This window comes from Phoca vitulina, unplaced genomic scaffold (assembly GCF_004348235.1).
Source record: "Phoca vitulina isolate PV1807 unplaced genomic scaffold, GSC_HSeal_1.0 scaffold31, whole genome shotgun sequence".
Taxonomy (NCBI): Eukaryota; Metazoa; Chordata; class Mammalia; order Carnivora; family Phocidae; genus Phoca; species Phoca vitulina.
Window position 1 is genome coordinate 3,509,579 of NW_022589734.1, and position 17,897 is coordinate 3,527,475.

The 17,897-nt window shown below is 41.2% G+C and overlaps 1 protein-coding gene across 1 annotated transcript in view; it reads right to left on the reverse strand.

The window, feature by feature from the left end:
* Positions 1-1,400: 1,400 nt before the first annotated feature.
* The window catches only part of MYLK4 (myosin light chain kinase family member 4), an 85,346-nt gene continuing 68,849 nt past the window's right edge, over positions 1,401-17,897 (reverse strand). The window contains exons 10-12 of the mRNA XM_032425001.1: positions 8,196-8,274; positions 4,170-4,242; positions 1,401-1,564 (exon numbers count right to left, since the gene is read on the reverse strand). Of these exons, the coding sequence (XP_032280892.1) occupies positions 4,195-4,242; positions 8,196-8,274 (127 nt within the window). The 3' untranslated portion in view covers positions 1,401-1,564; positions 4,170-4,194. The remainder of the gene's footprint in view (positions 1,565-4,169; positions 4,243-8,195; positions 8,275-17,897) is intronic.

The following is a 17,897-nucleotide window of genomic DNA, read 5'->3' on the forward strand; positions in this document are numbered from 1 at the left end:
AAATTGGCATGTGGTCTTAACTAAATTACACATTTTCTTCTGTCTCTACTTCCCCTTTACCTTGCACATGAGAATAAGAACATTGCACATACAGTTATTCACAGGCATGCTAGAAGGACCCACTAGGTGGATACAAGCAATAATGGAGAAAAGCCAATGCCAATTAAAACTGCCCTCACTAATATGGCCATTACTATGGTGACTATGGTGACTATCGGAGCCTAGAACCATTTACAGCTAAAAATGCATTCTTATAGCTGATCTCATCACAGGAGTTATTTGGAAATGGGAAATATGAGGACAGCCTAAGAAGATGAATGGGGAGCATGGTGCTAGCTGTGTAATAGGAGTTTCGTGTGGCTCTGCATGGCCTCTCCTTCATAAAGAAATGGCACCCACGTTTCACTCTTCAGAGGCCCTGTGCCTTTCTGTGCCATATACGGTAGGGCTCACTTCCATTATTAAAAATCTGTAATGAAATGGCACATGAGTTCAAGAACAAGAAGAAGCTTCCAACTGGAAATCATTCTCATATCCAAAGAGTGAGCAGGAATGTTCCCCTCACTTTGATTTCTGAATGTTCTTTCTTCACAACCACTGAGCCATGCGAGATTCTGCGTAGGTGAGATCATTGGTCTTCAGAAATGTTGGCATTTACCCAGAAACCTGAGCGCTATTTCCAAAGTCATTTCAACATTGGAAGCAAAGCACCGTCCTTCCTTGGGATGCACACGACCCATCGCTCATTGACAACGGCAGCATGAGGAAAGCTCTCGTAACTGTTACGGTTATTCCTAAGGTTGTAATTCTTGCTCCACTGGTGAAAACTAGCACATTTCACACGTGTGAATGCTCAGTCAGAAGAGAGGGGAGTGCCTTGTGAAATGCGCGTCACTCATTTGAAAGTAGAATCACTGCTCGGAAGAAACTAATGAGCTGGGACAAAAGTTCAGAATAAACAGAAAACACGACGTCTGATGCCTCTTGCCTCAGGATTCCAAGACAGCTCAAGTTCCAGAAAGCAGATTATTTATGAGTCGGATTCACCTGATTTCAGACCAAATCAAAATAACAAAGTCTGAGAAACCAAGTGATCAAGGGTTTGAAAGACAGAATTTTCTTCCGGTGATATGATCACCCCTTTGAAAGGCATAGTTTAAGGACTGGAAGCAGTTTTCTCCCTCTTAATGTATCCTCCAGGTTTAAATGTCTCAAATAAATCTCCAGTCTGATTGTTCTAGGAAGCTGAGACAGAGCAGAAATCAGGTACCCCTTATCCCAGCGACTAAAATCAAAAAATAAACATTGAAAACTCAAGATGTCAGGGAAACATCTTCCCAATTGTGTACTGCCATGGGGTGTGGGGTTGTGAGGAAAGGGGCGTGGGGCTTTTCTGCACCCCCAGGACCACAGCACTAGGCATCCGCCTTAACTGGGCGCTCCGAGTTCAAGTGTGGCGGCTCCCCCACCCCCCACGGCCACCCGTCATCCTCGGGGTCAAGGCATCAGAACTGCTGATTTTTCCAGAAATCTTCCCAAAGCAGCAGCGACCACAGCAGTTTTCCTGCTAAGCAAACAAAATATGACTCTTGTTAATTCAGCAGGGCTTTTAAAATTGTAATTAGTTGGTTGTGCCCCTTAGGAAAACCACACATGATTTTTTATAATGCATGTGTGCGTGTGAGAGGGGAAAAAAAAGAAACCCCTTGCAGGATTCCACGCTTACCAGAGTTGGGTTTTTTTTTTTTTTCAAGTTTATGCAAGATATTTTCGTACTATTTGCAAAATCGAAGGACAAGGCCTCTTTGTTTCATGTGAAGCACAGCCAGCCCCCGAGCTTTCTGCCACACCGTCCGTCCTGTCGGTGACCCCGCATCACAGTGACATCGCGGAGCAGGCGTGGGAATGTTCTCCTTTGCGTTATGACCACGGGTGACACGGGCCCCCACGCCGTTTGCGGCCCTACATCACTCCTGTGCAACTGAGGAGGTATCCTCAACTTTTATTTCACAGGTGGGCAGAAGATGGAACGAAATGCCCCGGGTGGCTTTTTAGAGTGTTTCCTCAACACATCAAAAAACCTCTAACAAATTGCAGGAGATTTATATGCCTCAATTTACATTGTGGATCCTGCCTTATTCATAGGGCCTGGAAGTCATTCTTTTTCCACAGGAATAATCTTCAACCACCAGATTTTAAAAATCAATATTATCACAAAGTTGGTTTTACTCCTAACAGAGCCTGCCAAAAACCCATCTTATCCTGGCAGGAAATACTATAAAAAATGATTTGAAAAAAAATTCTTCTCAAATGAGGCTGCTCTCAGGAGTTAATATCTTAAGCTTACATTTTAATTTGAAAAAAAAAAAAGGAAACTAGGAAGCGCCCACATCCCATGGACCTGAAACAGCTCTTTCCCAGCCTGCAGTGCAACCAAGGTGAATTTCTGTGGCCAACTGGAGCCGGAGGGACGGAAGAGTGGAAGGCAGCCAGCCCAAGTGACCATCCGGAGGCGGGCCTGGCCATGCTCAGAGAAAGTTCGCATCAAGCAATTCCAACCAAGACGGTATCCAACAGCGCCAGTGCGACTGGCTCACATGTCTTTGTCCTCTGCATAACTGTCACTGCTTGGGCTGCCGCCATCCTCCATCGTGTTGGGTTCAAAGTGCCAACATGACATGGAAGGACTGTACCCCCTCCCACTGTCATTCACTCCTCATTCTTCCCCTGCCAGACCCTGGCCACAGGTTGCAATGTGACCTCCTGTCACCCAACGCATTCATCCCTACCAGGCCTTAAAAGTGACTCCAGTGCTCATGTGGGAATGCAGTTTGTGGTGAACCCTTGAGGTTTGTGGTCACTGTGGATGAAACCGGCAGGGAGAGCCTCCTGCGGACTCTGGTGCCCACCACTCATAGGGAAGGCCAGGCTGCACCTCAGCGAGCCCAACAACCCAGGCCTGGGAGCACTGAGAGTCCTTTCCTTCTCTGTATTGTCACAAGACGTAAAGCTATCTTCTACCTTCCCCAAAACTTTACTTTGACACATGAGAATGGTCATTGTAAGTAGGAAGCCGAAGGCTTTCTGTTGATGTTTCATAGATTTCTAGATAAATGATAGACTTCTAAGTAAGTGACCCATGGACCAAAGGCTGAATGTTTTCCTAACTCTGGTCTGTGACTTTGGTTATGATTTATTGATTTGTCTTTGCCTGATCTTATCCTATGAAAGATTCAAGGCAGCTTACAAGACGGACAAAGAAAAACTTCAGGACCAGAATAAATACCAGTCAGAATAAAAGAGTAAGACCAGTGGGCAGCAAGAATACAGATTCATAAGTCTTACACATTTGTTAAAATTGAGTTGCAACAGTGGCCATAGACTTACCGCCCCAAATTAGAGAACTGACTTGCTGGAGGGTAAATGGGCCCCCAACAAGGACATAAATATTGGGATTTCTAAAAGTCCTCCGTAACAAGTGCACTGCTTTAGGCTTCTCCTTTAGAGCATAAAGTAAGCTAGCTTATTGATATAATCAAAGGTGTTCATGTGTAAAACTATATCTTAAGAATTCTGACAAAATTCTAAGCAGGGTAGAGGCTTTGTATGAAGTGGTGCTTTCTCCAGGTCCAAGAGTAGGCAGCTCAGGGAAGAAAAATAAGCATGGGCTTTAAATTCAGAGACACCTGAGAAGTCACATTCTACCATTTACTAGCAATGCAGCTTTGGGGGAGTTATTTAGTCTTGGAGTCTCTGAGATCGGTTTCCCTAACAATACAAAAAAATAAGAATACTTCCTCTGATCCCACACAATTGTGAGGACTACCAGAGACTGCCCTATTCAGTTATTGGCACCTCCTGAGCTAATTATCAAGCACCTTCTATGTGCCAGGCCCTGGTTTCCAGGCTTTGCTTGGATTATCTCATTGGAGCCACTCAACGAGCATAGGAAGTAAGACTATTCCCAACCCACAAATCAGGAAACAGGTTTTTCTGCTAGAAAACGGCAGATCCAGGCTGCACACACAGCAGTCTAAAATCAGGGCCCTCCCTGTCAGCAGAAACACCACCCTGCTTCCCACATAGTGCAACACACATTTGACTTATTTCTTGCTTTTCTCTCTGAAGGCTTGCAAAAACATCTCTTTAGGAAAAGACCCAAGACCAACCTTTCAAATGGGTGCCTTCCATGGATTATTTGGTCACAAGGTTCTTTGCGTTAGAGCAACAATTCTTCTTCTTCTAGGGAAACCAGAAGACATTTGGAGAAGGATTAGAACTTTTTTTTTTATCATTTCATTCCTAACTTCTGATATGAGAACACCTAAAGAGTCAATAACTTGCTACTGAGTAGAAAATGCTCTTAGAGAGATGTTCTAGAAGCCTACATTGTTCATGACCCTCTGACAGATACACTGACCCACCTTCAGGGTACAATTCGAGCATGTTCCCACTTTCCTTTGTCATCACTGCCTTTCCTCTCAGGTCAGAAACAGAGAGCTTGGCATCTGATGACACTTCATTTTTACATGTGTGTGTTTTGTCAAAACTCATTTCCACAAACATTCATGTTGACAAAGCATGAGAGTCAAGACTGAGACAAAGATGTTGCTTCTTCCAAAAGTTTTCAAGAGTACTTAAGTGCCACAAGAGAAGTCCAAGAAGATGGAGAAAGCACCTCCAGTTTGGGGATTGAGAAGGGCCGTCTTAGAGGAGGTGGCCTTTAAAGTAGGTCTCAGGCACTTGCTAGGATTTGGGCTGATCTAGAAGCAATAGCAGAGACAGGACCAGACACCCGAGACCAGGGCATGCCAGAGCAGGCCTGGACTGCTGGGTTGGTTTGTTTGGTGTGCACGATGGGGAACGCTTGAAGAATTTTTGGTGAAGGAGTAAGATGATCAGAGTTATCATTAATGAAGTAATGATTTGGTGAATTAGAGAACAGATGGACAGAGGTGAAATATCATGTTCTAAGGTATTTTATTAGTTCAGTAAATTGGAAAAAGGGCATGATCTAAGGTCATAAAACTGGAAACGGGAAGGAAAGGTAGAGGCTTATTAGTTCTGGCAGAAAAGAAACAATGTCATAGTTGTTCAGTTTTCCTTCCTCCAGGCCCAAAGCATTTATTAAGTCTGCAGTAGGCGCTTGATGAGTTCTAACAGATTTGTAATTTCGGAATGCTTTGTTCCACTCCAGCTGAGAGCTGTTTCTGATGGAAGATGGGTTATATATGGATGGTTGGAAATGTAAGAGCATAATACAGAAGGCAGAGAGCTACAGGGCTTTAATTCCTGGGGAAAAAAAATCCTTAAATTTACTGACTGGTTATAGGCAGGCTTAGTGGTTAAGAAATGGTAAGTGCTTTTAAACATGAAGCAATTAAAAGAGATAAATAAAAGTTCAGGAAAGACTTTTGAAAAAGAAATTAGATTTAAATAGTAAATAGTTTTGGATAAGACTTAAATTCCCAACATAAAGTTAAATTCTGATTTTATAGAACATATCGGAACAAAGATCATTCCAAAAATGAATCTTCTGGAAAAATCTAGTCTTAATATTTCATTGAAAAATAAAATACATTAAGCTTGAATACTGGCTTTCAGTAACACCAAAAATGTACAGTACATAAAGAGTTCTGAAAATATCATCAGGCCCCCTTTGTCCATTATCCAGCAGGACAGCAGAGTGGTGAAGCTCTGCCCAGACTCCAGAGCCCGCCTGTCTACACTGGGATGCTACCTCCATCATTTTCACCTGGTGGGATCCTATACAAGTACTTAACCCCTATCCTCTGTTTCCTCATCCATGTGAAGAGAATAACAGTATCTGTTTCAGATAATTGGTATGTGGATTAAATGAATTAATTTTTATAAAGCAGTTGGAACAGTTCCTGGCACAGTGCCATATAATTATAACTTTAATGATAACTAACTAGATTTCTACAATGGAATTTGTTTTTTTTTCATTCATAGATATTTGTGAAATATCTATTCACCTAGTTACCAACAGTTGGATAAAATAACAAAAAGGTGATTTTTGTTGTTGTTACGTGGTTTTAAAAATATTTTAAGCACTTTTTAAACTGTATAATGTCATTATTTATCTGCCATGGTTTCCATATTGTCCTACCACGTCAAAGTGTATTTGGACACCAATAAGCTTGGATAAAAATACATTGGTGGAAAATTGGCCCAAAATAGGTTGGTAACCCTAATAAGCAGGTTATGTAGTCTGGGTGACGTACCAACTAGGTAAAAAGTCTATTTTTACTTGACATCAGTACCAATTATCAAGGAAAGGTATATTCAGACACAAATAAAACTTAGTACTGATGCTGAATTTAGAAGTAAAGTTAATTTCAATAAAAACTGGATGTGGAAAAAATGAGTACCTGAAGCATAGTCATTCCAAGGTTTGTTGGTCAGTGAAAAAGCTCCATTCCAAAACCCTGGGGAGGAGGGAGGATGGGGAGCAGAGATGGAGGAAATGAAAGTGTATCAAACGCATATGACTCCAGGGCATGACAGTCGCCATCTTTTTTTTTTTTTTTTTTTTAAGATTTTATTTATTTATTTGAGACAGAGAGAATGAGAGAGGGAGAGCACATGAGAGGGGGGAGGGTCAGAAGGAGAAGCAGGCTCCTTGCTGAGCAGGGAGCCCGATGCAGGACTCGATCCAGGGACTCCAGGATCATGACCTGAGCCGAAGGCAGTCGCTTAACCAACTGAGCCACCCAGGCGCCCGACAGTTGCCATCTTAACAGATGCTCATGTCAGACCTTCCCCAATGAGGCCAGAAGGCAGAGATTGCTTATTGCCTCTCTATATATCTTGGCCAGTTAAACATCCTAAATGTTTAGTTGAGTTACTTAAATGTTACACTTTTGATTCTGTGTTATTTGTATAATCCATAGCGATGTGGGTGGAGAAAGTCTGGAGGAGGCTGTTATAGTAATTCAGATGAGGGGTGTCATGCGTCAGGATAACCAAGGGGATGGAGAAGGTTAGACAGATTCTAGAAATAATTAGGGAAAATAATGTACAGAGCTTGGAGATAAATTAAATATGAGATGGGAAGATGGAGGGGAGGAAGGAAACAGCAAAGCCCGGAGGTCTGGTTGAGGCCACTGGGTGGGGGTGGGGGGGGGTTGGGAGGATGGTAGAGGACGAGGGGAGGTGGGGAAGATGAGTTCAGTTTAGGACTGAGAAGATCCAAGTGGAAATGTCAAGTACACAGGGGGATATATAGATCTAAAGCTTAGGAAAGGAATCTGTGCCGAAGGGACAGGCGGCTGTTGGAACATAAATGGCAATTAAGGCAATAGAGTAGATTAGGGATTTTATTGTACGAAGTTAACACAGAGTGTGGGGCTCAATTATTTTCAACAAGTTCTCAGGAAAAAAGGAAAAAAGAGAGAGAGAGGCAAACCAGGAAACAGACTCTTAATGATAGAGAACAAACTGAGCGTTGATGGAGGGAGGTGGGTGGGGGATAGGCTAGATGGGGAATGGGGATTAAGGAGGGCACTCGTTGTGATGAGCACTGGGTATCGAATATAAGTGATGAATCACTAAATTCTGCACCTGAAATTAATATTACACCGTATGTTAACTAACTTGAATTTAAATAGAAACTTGAAAAAAAAAAGATTAAAAAAACCACAAGTATTTAGGTCATCTTCATTCAGTCTTTGGTAAGAGTCTCCTTCACATATATTTATAATACTATCTGGATCAACCTTAGTATTACAGTTTTTTGGTGCCAGAGCAGACTGAACCAGGTAAGCATCAATGTTAAAATTCCAAGTTCTGTTTTAAGGAGACATGTTTATCCCGAATGTACACTAACCTATATTCGCCAAAATGTTGTATATTTATATATCCTAGACTTTATATGTGTGTGCGCATAGTACAGTGATGTAATTTATTTTATAATGAGTACAATGATTGAATAATAAACGTAATAAATAGTTATGCTGAAAATAATATCTCCTAAACAACATAAGAAGCATTTATTTAAAAAAAAAACAACACAAACTGCTCAATAAAAGCATTTTAAGCAATTCAACACTAGCACAAGATTGGAAGACTGTGAGAGATGGAATTAGAACCCCATATGAGGCTAAAATGCTTCTGATCATCAAAAGACAAAGGTTGGCTAGAAAAGGAGAGGAAAATCAACAAGCCTCAGTTACCTGTGTGGTGAGTCTGGAGTGGAGTTTGTGGTCTGACAGCCAAGGGTGCTTGAGAGCTTCACTTGCACTTATTCTCCAACTAAAGGGAAATGTGGAAGGCTGTTAGCAGAGACACACCAAGGAGGCCTGAATCTGTCATTCACCCCAGCTCTGGCCATTGCCTTTGGGAGACCAGATGGTCAAATGTCAAATTCACAGGCAATTCTATCTCCTCTGGAACTATCGTTGATGATTGTAGGTTACCAGCAAATCCAGTCAGGGTAACAACAGCAGTAAGACAAGTGAGGCAAATAATTCAAAATTCTTGTTCATAATGGAACATCTACTTTCCAATACAAGTAACCATTTTTCATGCAATGTTTGAGCTTCATGAATTGAACTTTTATCAGTCAGTGGAAAAACAAATGCACACTTAACTACTGCAAGAGCCAAATGCTAAATGATTCTTGATAATTGCAAAAGTGATTTATATATTAAAACTCTTGAATAATATGTATCACTAACTTTTGAATTAAGAAATTTTGGGGGCTCCTGGGTGGCACAGTCAGTTAAGCATCCAACTCTTAGACATGATGAGGTCATGATATCAGGGTCGTAAGACTGAGCCCCACATCAGGCTCCACCACACTCAGCGCAGAGTCTGCTCGGGATTCTCTTTCCCTCTCCCTTTGTCCCTCCCGCTTGTTCTCTCTCTCAAATTAAATAAGTAAATCTTAAAAAAAAAAAAAAAGGTTTTGAATACTTAAATAGATGAAAGTTAATATAAGTACTGAGAGAGAGTTCATTAGATACCTTTACAAAGAAACTATATCCTTTTGAGCTAGCAAACGTTTATACAATTTAAAAAAATAACATGGGAAAGAATTATAAAGATTATATTATATTCTAATTCCAAGTTTTATAAATTTGTCTTGTGTGCTAACATTTACCACATTAAACCAAATAACCTTTCAAAATAAAAACTATAAGTGAGTGCAACGATCTGGAGTCTACTTCTGAAACTGTATCAAGAAAGTAGTTTCCAACGATCATGGAGCTTCAGTTTGTAGACTGATTCAGTAAAATTGTTTCATCAGATACCGAACATTTAAGTATAAGATTTGAAGAGATGATAAGGGGGGCGGAGCAAGATGGCGGAGGAGTAGGAGACCTGGATTTCGTCTCCTCTCAGGAATTCAGCTGGATAGGGATCAAACCATTCTGAACACCTACAAACTCAATTTTGTAGAAAAGAATAGCAACAACTCTCTGAACAGAAAAGCGACCACTTTCTGGAAGGTAGGACGTGCGGAGAAGTGAATCCGAGGCGTTATTCGGGAGGATAGACGGCGGGGGAGGGGCCTCCCTCGGCCGCTTCTGGCAAGTGATAGAGCCACGGAGCACAAAATCGGAACTTTTAGAGTCTGCTCCGCTGAGGGACGTCACTCTGGTGGCGAAGTAGGGGGTGGAACCCTCGCGGGACAGTGTGGTCTCAGGACCCTCGGGGTCACAGAAAGACCGGGGGTGCCTGAGTGCGGCAGAGCTCCCAGGTATCGGAGCGGGGAAGCCGGCTGCAGAGACGGAGCCCAGGCGCGGGCTCTCAGCTCGGGGTTGCTATAAACCGTGATCCGCGGCACAGTCGGGCCACCGCTCCTCTAGCAGGGACCCAACAAGTGACAGATCCGGGGAGACTCACCTTCTTCCCCCGGGGGGAGAGGTGCGGGAGCACACCGCGGGGATCTGCTGGGTTTGGAGACTCCACCCGGGGTCAGGTGCCAGATAGAAAGGCGCGGTCACAGGCCGGGTGAGCGCGGAGTGTGGCCGGAGACCGGGGAGACGGGAGTGACTGACTGCTTTTCTCTGGGGGCTCGCTGAGGAGCGGGACCCCGAGTTCTCGGCTCCTCCGGGGCGGAGACTGGGAGGCCGCCATTTTCACTCTCAGCCTCCAAAGCTGTACAGAAAGCTTGCAGGGAACAAAAGCTCCGGAGAGCAAACCTGAGCAGATTACTTAGCCCGGACCGGCAAGGGCGGGGCAATTTTGCCTCCGGCAAAGATATTTGAGAACCACGGCAACAGGCCCCTCCCCCAGAAGATCAGGGAGAACAGCCAGCCAAGACCAAGTTTACCGATCAATGAGAACGGCAGAACTCCAGCGCTAGGGGAATACTACACATAGAATTCATGGCTTTTTTACCATGATTCTTTAGTCTTTCAAAGTTAATTATTTTTTTTAACTTTTTTCTTTTTTCCTTTTTTCTTTTTTTTTTGAATTTTTCTTTTTCCCTTTTTCAACCAACATCTTATCAATCACTTTTTTAAAAAAAAAAATTTTTATTTTTCATTTTTAAAGTCATATTCTATCCCTTCATAGTAGTTACCCGTATTTTTGGCATATATATATATATAAGTTGTTCTCTCTTTAAAATCTTGAGATAGCTTCTTCTAACAGATCAAAATATACTCTAAATCTCTAGTGTATGGTTTTTTTCTACTCCCCTGCCTGATCACATTCTCTCCCTTTTTTCTTTCTTTTTTTTTTTTAATCCTCTTCTTTCTTTTTTCAAACAACTTATCAAATCCTTTTTTAAAATTTTTTATAATTTCCATCTTTACAGTCATATTCCATCCCTTCATCATATCAACCCTTATTTTTGTACATATATAAGTTTTTCTTTCTTTAAAATTTTGGGAGGGACTTTCTTTTAACAGACCAAAATACACCCAAAATATAGTGTGTGGCACTGATCTATAATCCAGCCTGATCATATTTGATCACATTCTGTTTTTGTTTTGTTTTGTTTTGTTCTGCTTTTGTTTGTTTTTATCTTTATCTTTTTCTTTTTTCTTTCTTTCTTTCCTTTTCTTTTTTCTCTCTTTCCCTTTCTTTTCCCACTGCTTCTGGTCTTTTCTGATTTGTTTAGAGTATATTTTCTGGGGACGTTGCTACCCTGCTAGCATTTTGTTCTCTCATTAATCTATTCTCCTCTGCACAAAATGACAAGACGGAAAAAATCACCTCAACAAAAAGAACAAGAGGTAGTACCGACTGCCAGGGACCTACTCAATACGGACATTAGTACAATGTCAGATCTAGAGTTCAGAATCATCACTTTAAAGATACTAGCTGGGCTTGAAAAAAACATGGAAGTTATTAGAGAAACCCTTTCTGGAGAAGTAAAAGAATTAAAATCTAACCAAGTAGAAATCAAAAAGGCTATCAATGAGGTGCAATCAAATATGGGGGCACTAACTGCTAGGATAAATGAGGCAGAAGAAAGAATCAGTGAGATAGAAGACCAAATGATGGAAAATAAAAAAAGCCGAGAAAAGGAGAGATAAACAACTACTGGATCACGAGGGCAGAATTCGAGAGATAAACGATACCATAAGACGAAACAACATTAGAATAATTGGGATCCCAGAAGAAGAAGAAAGAGAGAGAGGGGCAGAAGGTATAATGGAGCAAATTATAGCAGAGAACTTCCCTAATTTGGGGAAGGAAACAGGCATCAAAATCCAGGAAGCACAGAGAACCCCTCTCAAAATCAATAAAAATAGGTCAACACCCCGACATCTAATAGTAAAACTTACGAGTCTCAGAGACAAAGAGAAAATCCTGAAAGCAGCTCGGGAGAAGAGATATGTAACCTACAATGGTAGAAACATTAGATTGGCAACAGACTTATCCACAGAGACCTGGCAGGCCAGAAAGGACTGGCAGGACATATTCAGAGCACTAAATGAGAAAAATATGCAGCCAAGAATACTATATCCAGCTAGGCTGTCATTGAAAATTGAAGGAGAGATAAAAAGCTTCCAGGACAAACAAAAACTAAAGGAATTTGCAAACACGAAACCAGCCCTACAACAAATATTGAAAGGGGTCCTCTAAGCAAAGAGAGAGCCTAAAAGCAACATAGACCAGAAAGGAACACAAACAATATACAGTAACAGTCACTTTACAGGCAACACAATGGCACTGAATTCCTATCTTTCAATAGTTACCCTGAATGTAAATGGGCTAAATGCCCCAATCAAAAGACACAGGCTATCAGATTGGATTAAAAAACAAGACCCAGGGCGCCTGGGTGGCTCAGTTGGTTAAAAAACAAGACCCATCGATATGCTGTCTGCAAGAGACTCATTTTAGACCCAAAGACACCCCCAGATTGAAAGTGAGGGGGTGGAAAACCATTTACCATGCTAATGGACACCAAAAGAAAGCTGGGGTGGCAATCCTTATATCAGACAAATTAGATTTTAAACCAAAGACTGTAATAAGAGATGAGGAAGGACACTATATCATACTTAAAGGGTCTCTCCAACAAGAAGATCTAACAATTGTAAATATCTATGCCCCTAACATGGGAGCAGCCAATTATATAAGGCAATTAATAACAAAAGCAAAGAAACACATGGACAACAATACCATAATAGTGGGGGACTTTAACACCCCCCTCACTGAAATGGACAGATCGTCTAAGCAAAAGATCAACAAGGAAATAAAGACTTTAAATGACACACTGGACCAAATGGACTTCACAGACATATTCAGAACATTCCATCCCAAAGCAACGGAATACACATTCTTCTCTAGTGCCCATGGAACATTCTCCAGAATAGATCACATCCTAGGTCATAAATCAGGTCTCAACCGGTACCAGAAGATTGGGATCATCCCCTGCCTATTTTCAGACCACAATGCTTTGAAACTAGAACTCAATCACAAGAGGAAAGTCGGAAAGAACTCAAATACATGGAGGCTAAAGAGCATCCTACTGAAGAATGAATGGCTCAACCAGGAAATTAAAGAAGAATTAAAAAAATTCATGGAAACCAATGAAAATGAAAACACAACTATTCAAAATCTTTGGGATACAGCAAAGGCAGTCCTAAGAGGAAAGTATATAGCAATACAAGCCTTTCTCAAGAAACAAGAAAGGTCTCAAGTACACAACCTAACCCTACACCTAAAGGAGCTGGAGAAAGAACAGCAAATAAAGCCTAAACCCAGCAGGAGAAGAGAAATAATAAAGATCAGAGCAGAAATCAATGAAATAGAAACCAAAAGAACAGTAGAACAGATCAACGAAACTAGGAGCTGGTTCTTTGAACGAATTAACAAGATTGATAAGCCCCTGGCCAGACTTATCAAAAAGAAAAGAGAAATGACCCAAATCAACAAAATCATGAATGAAAGAGGAGAAATCACAACCAACACCAAAGAAATACAAACAATTATAAGAACATATTATGAGCAACTCTATGCCAGCAAATTAGATAACCTGGAAGTAATGGATGCATTCCTAGAGATGTATCAACTACCAAAACTGAACCAGGAAGAAATAGAAAACCTGAACAGACCTATAACCACTAAGGAAATAGAAGCAGTCATCAAAAATCTCCCCAAACACAAAAGCCCAGGGCCAGATGGCTTCCCAGGGGAATTCTACCAAACATTTCAAGAAGAATTAATACCTATCCTTCTGAAACTGTTCCAAAAAATAGAAATGGAAGGAAAACTTCCAAACACATTTTATGAGGCCAGCATTACCTTGATCCCAAAACCAGACAAAGACCCCATCAAAAAGGAGAATTACAGACCAATATCCCTGATGAACATGGATGCAAAAATTCTCACCAAAATACTAGCCAATAGGATCCAACAGTACATTAAAAGGATTATTCACCACGACCAAGTCGGATTTATCCCTGGGCTGCAAGGTTGGTTCAACATCCGCAAATCAATCAACGTGATACAATACATTAACAAAAGAAAGAACAAGAATCATATGATCCTCTCAATAGATGCAGAAAAAGCATTTGACAAAGTACAGCATCCTTTCTTGATCAAAACTCTTCAGAGTGTAGGGATAGAGGGTACATACCTCAATATCATAAAAGCCATCTATGAAAAACCTACAGCGAATATCATTCTCAATGGGGAAAAACTGAGAGCTTTCCCCCTAAGGTCAGGAACGCGGCAGGGATGTCCACTATCACCACTGCTATTCAACATAGTATTGGAAGTCCTAGCCACAGCAATCAGACAACAAAAAGAAATCAAAGGCATCCAAATTGGCAAAGAAGAAGTCAAACTCTCACTCTTTGCAGATGATATGATACTTTATGTGGAAAATCCCAAAGACTCCACCCCAAAACTGCTAGAACTCATACAGGAATTCAGTCAAGTGGCAGGATATAAAATCAATGCACAGAAGTCAGTGGCATTCCTATACACCAACAACAAGTCAGAAGAAAGAGAAATTAAGGAGTCGATCCCATTTACAATTGCACCCAAAACCATAAGATACCTAGGAATAAATCTAACCAAAGAGGCAAAGAATCTGTACTCAGAAAACTATAAAATACTCATGAAAGAAATTGAGGAAGACACAAAGAAATGGAAAAACGTTCCATGCTCATGGATTGGAAGAACAAATATTGTGAAGATGTCAATCCTACCTAGAGCAATCTACACATTCAATGCAATCCCCATCAAAATACCATCCACTTTCTTCAAAGAAATGGAACAAATAATCCTAAAATTTGTATGGAACCAGAAAAGACCCCGCATAGCCAGAGGAATGTTGAAAAAGAAAAGCAAAGCTGGCGGCATCACAATTCCAGACTTCCAGCTCTACTACAAAGCTGTCATCATCAAGACAGTATGGTACTGGCACAAAAACAGACACATAGATCAATGGAACAGAATAGAGAGCCCAGAAATGGACCCTCAACTCTATGGTCAACTAATCTTTGACAAAGCAGGAAAGAATGTCCAATGGAAAAAAGACAGTCTCTTCAACAAATGGTGTTGGGAAAATTGGACAGCCACATGCCGAAGAATGAAACTGGACCATTTCCTTACACCACACACAAAAATAGACTCCAAATGGTTGAAAGACCTCAATGTGAGACAGGAGTCCATCAAAATCCTAAAGGAGAACACACGCAGCAACCTCTTCGACCTCAGCCGCAGCAACTTCTTCCTAGAAACATCGCCAAAGGCAAGGGAAGCAAGGGCAAAAATGAACTATTGGGACTTCATCAAGATAAAAAGCTTTTGCAAAGCAAAGGAAACAGTCAACAAAACCAAAAGACAACTGACAGAATGGGAGAAGATATTTGCAAATGACATATCAGATGAAGGGCTAGTATCCAAAATCTATAAAGAACTCATCAAACTCAACACCAAAAGAACAAAGAATCCAATCAAGAAATGGGCAGAAGACATGAACAGACACTTTTCCAAAGAAGACATCCAAATGGCCAACAGACACATGAAAAAGTGTTCAATATCGCTCGGCATCAGGGAAATCCAAATCAAAACCTCAATGAGATACCACCTCACACCAGTCAGAATGGCTAAAATTAACAAGTCAGGAAATGACAGATGTTGGCGGGGATGCGGAGAAAGGGGAACCCTCCTACACTGTTGGTGGGAATGCAAGCTGGTGCAGCCACTCTGGAAAACAGTGTGGAGGTTCCTCAAAAAGTTGAAAATAGAGCTACCATATGATCCAGCAATTGCACTACTGGGTATTTACCCCAAAGATACAAAAGTAGGGACCCGAAAGGCTACGTGCACCCCGATGTTTATAGCAGCAATGTCCACAATAGCCAAACTGTGGAAAGAGACAAGATGTCCATCAACAGATGAATGGCTAAAGAAGATGTGGTATATATATACAATGGAATATTATGCAGCCATCAAAAGGAATAAGATCTTGCCATTTGCAACGACGTGGATGGAACTGGAGGGTATTATGCTGAGCGAAATAAGTCAAACAGAGAAAGACATGTATCATATGACTTCACTGATATGAGGAATTCTTCATCTCAGGAAACAAACTGAGGGTTGCTGGAGTGGGGGGTGGGGTGGGAGGGATGGGGTGACTGGGTGATGGACACTGGGGAGGGTATGTGTTCTGGTAAGCGCTGTGAATTGTGCAAGACTGTTGAATCTCAGATCTGTACCTCTGAAACAAATAATGCAACATATGTTAAGAAAGAAAAAAAGAAGAAGAAGAATGTAGCAGGAGGGGAAGAATGAAGGGGGGGAAATCGGAGGGGGAGAAGAACCATGAGAGACAGTGGACTCTGAAAAACAAACTGAGGGTTCTAGAGGGGAGGGGGTTGGGAGGATGGGTTAGCCTGGTGATGGGTATTGAGGAGGGCACGTTCTGCATGGAGCACTGGGTGTTATGCACAAACAATGAATCATGGAACACTATATCTAAAACTAATGATGTAATGTATGGGGATTAACATAACAATAAAAAAATTTATAAAAAATAAATAAATAAATAAATAAATAAATAAATAAATAAATAAAAGATTTGAAGAGATGATAACCCTTTACTTTAATCCATGATGGAAAGTTTAGTAACTTGATGACAACATCACCATTAGGAGGACCTTAAACAGGCAGATATAATTTTTTTAAAACTCTTGACCTCCACCAACCTCAGATGGAAGTGCTGTTTTGTTGAATATCATGATTTTCAGTACTGAATCCCCAGAAGCATTCCAAAAGCTGACCATGCCAAAAAATTATTATTTCTTCACTGTAATGCAAACTTCTGAAAGCTGACTATTAAAAAGTTAACAATAACATAGTACTAATAATTAATTTTTTAATAGAATTTCGAGTTTATTTTTGTACCCAGAAATTTACTCCATGATCGTATTAGTGAAGCCCTCAGACCAAAGGAGTGAGTAGGGCATGGCGCTGGAGGCCACCAGGCATGGCTAGGACTCTGCCCCGTGCTAACCACGTGACTGCTTGACTGCTCTCAGCCTGTTTCCTCATTTAATCCAGAATATTAAATCAGATAACACATAAAAGTGGATCTGTTGAATAGATTCTCAGTAAGTGTAGATCTCACCCACCAAAGATGTGATAGAGTTGACATTTTCCATCTGGTGTTCAGTGATGTACACATAATAATAATAATAGTGACATCAGCTGTTGTGCCTTTCCATTAAAGATAAAACCCATGTCTGTGCAGTGCCCTCTCCTCACACTGACCCCTCCCCCCCCCCCCCCCCCTTGGTTAAGTCCTCCTTACCCTCTAGGATGCAGTCCTGACTGACCCTTTTCAATAGACTCTATCTTTGCATTAACTGCATTGTATTCTATCTTTTTAAGAAATACCTATCTCTACTCTTAGACCATGGGGTACCTAAAGGCAGGGTCGTGTTCTCAATGCCCCAGACACATTTCCTGGCAGACTGTCGACAAAGCACCTCCTTGGTTTCAGGTACTGCTCCAGACCCATGTTGCTTCTTTAATCCCCTCCCCCCAAATACACCCTCCTATCTGTTCACGGTCATGTTTATTAATAACTTAAAAGCCATAAAGATAATAAAACAATGAAGCAAGGCTCAGTATGGTTGGCCTTGAAAATCTTAAACACCATTTACCATTTTACATTTTAGGTATAAAACCATCTGAAACTGTTTTTGACTAAATCACAATGTCCTTCCCCTGCCTGTAATTCTAAAACGCAAGCCCTTATGTTTCAAGGTCACTCTTTTTCATCTGCTGAATTTTTCTTATAGATTTTATTTATTTATTTGAGAGAGAGACTGAGTATAAGCAGGGGAATCAGCAGAGGGAGAGGGGCAGAGGGAGGGAGCAGGGAGCCCAACGTGAGGCTCAATCCCAGAATCCTGGAATCATGACCTGAGCCGAAGGCAGATTGTTAACAGCCTGAG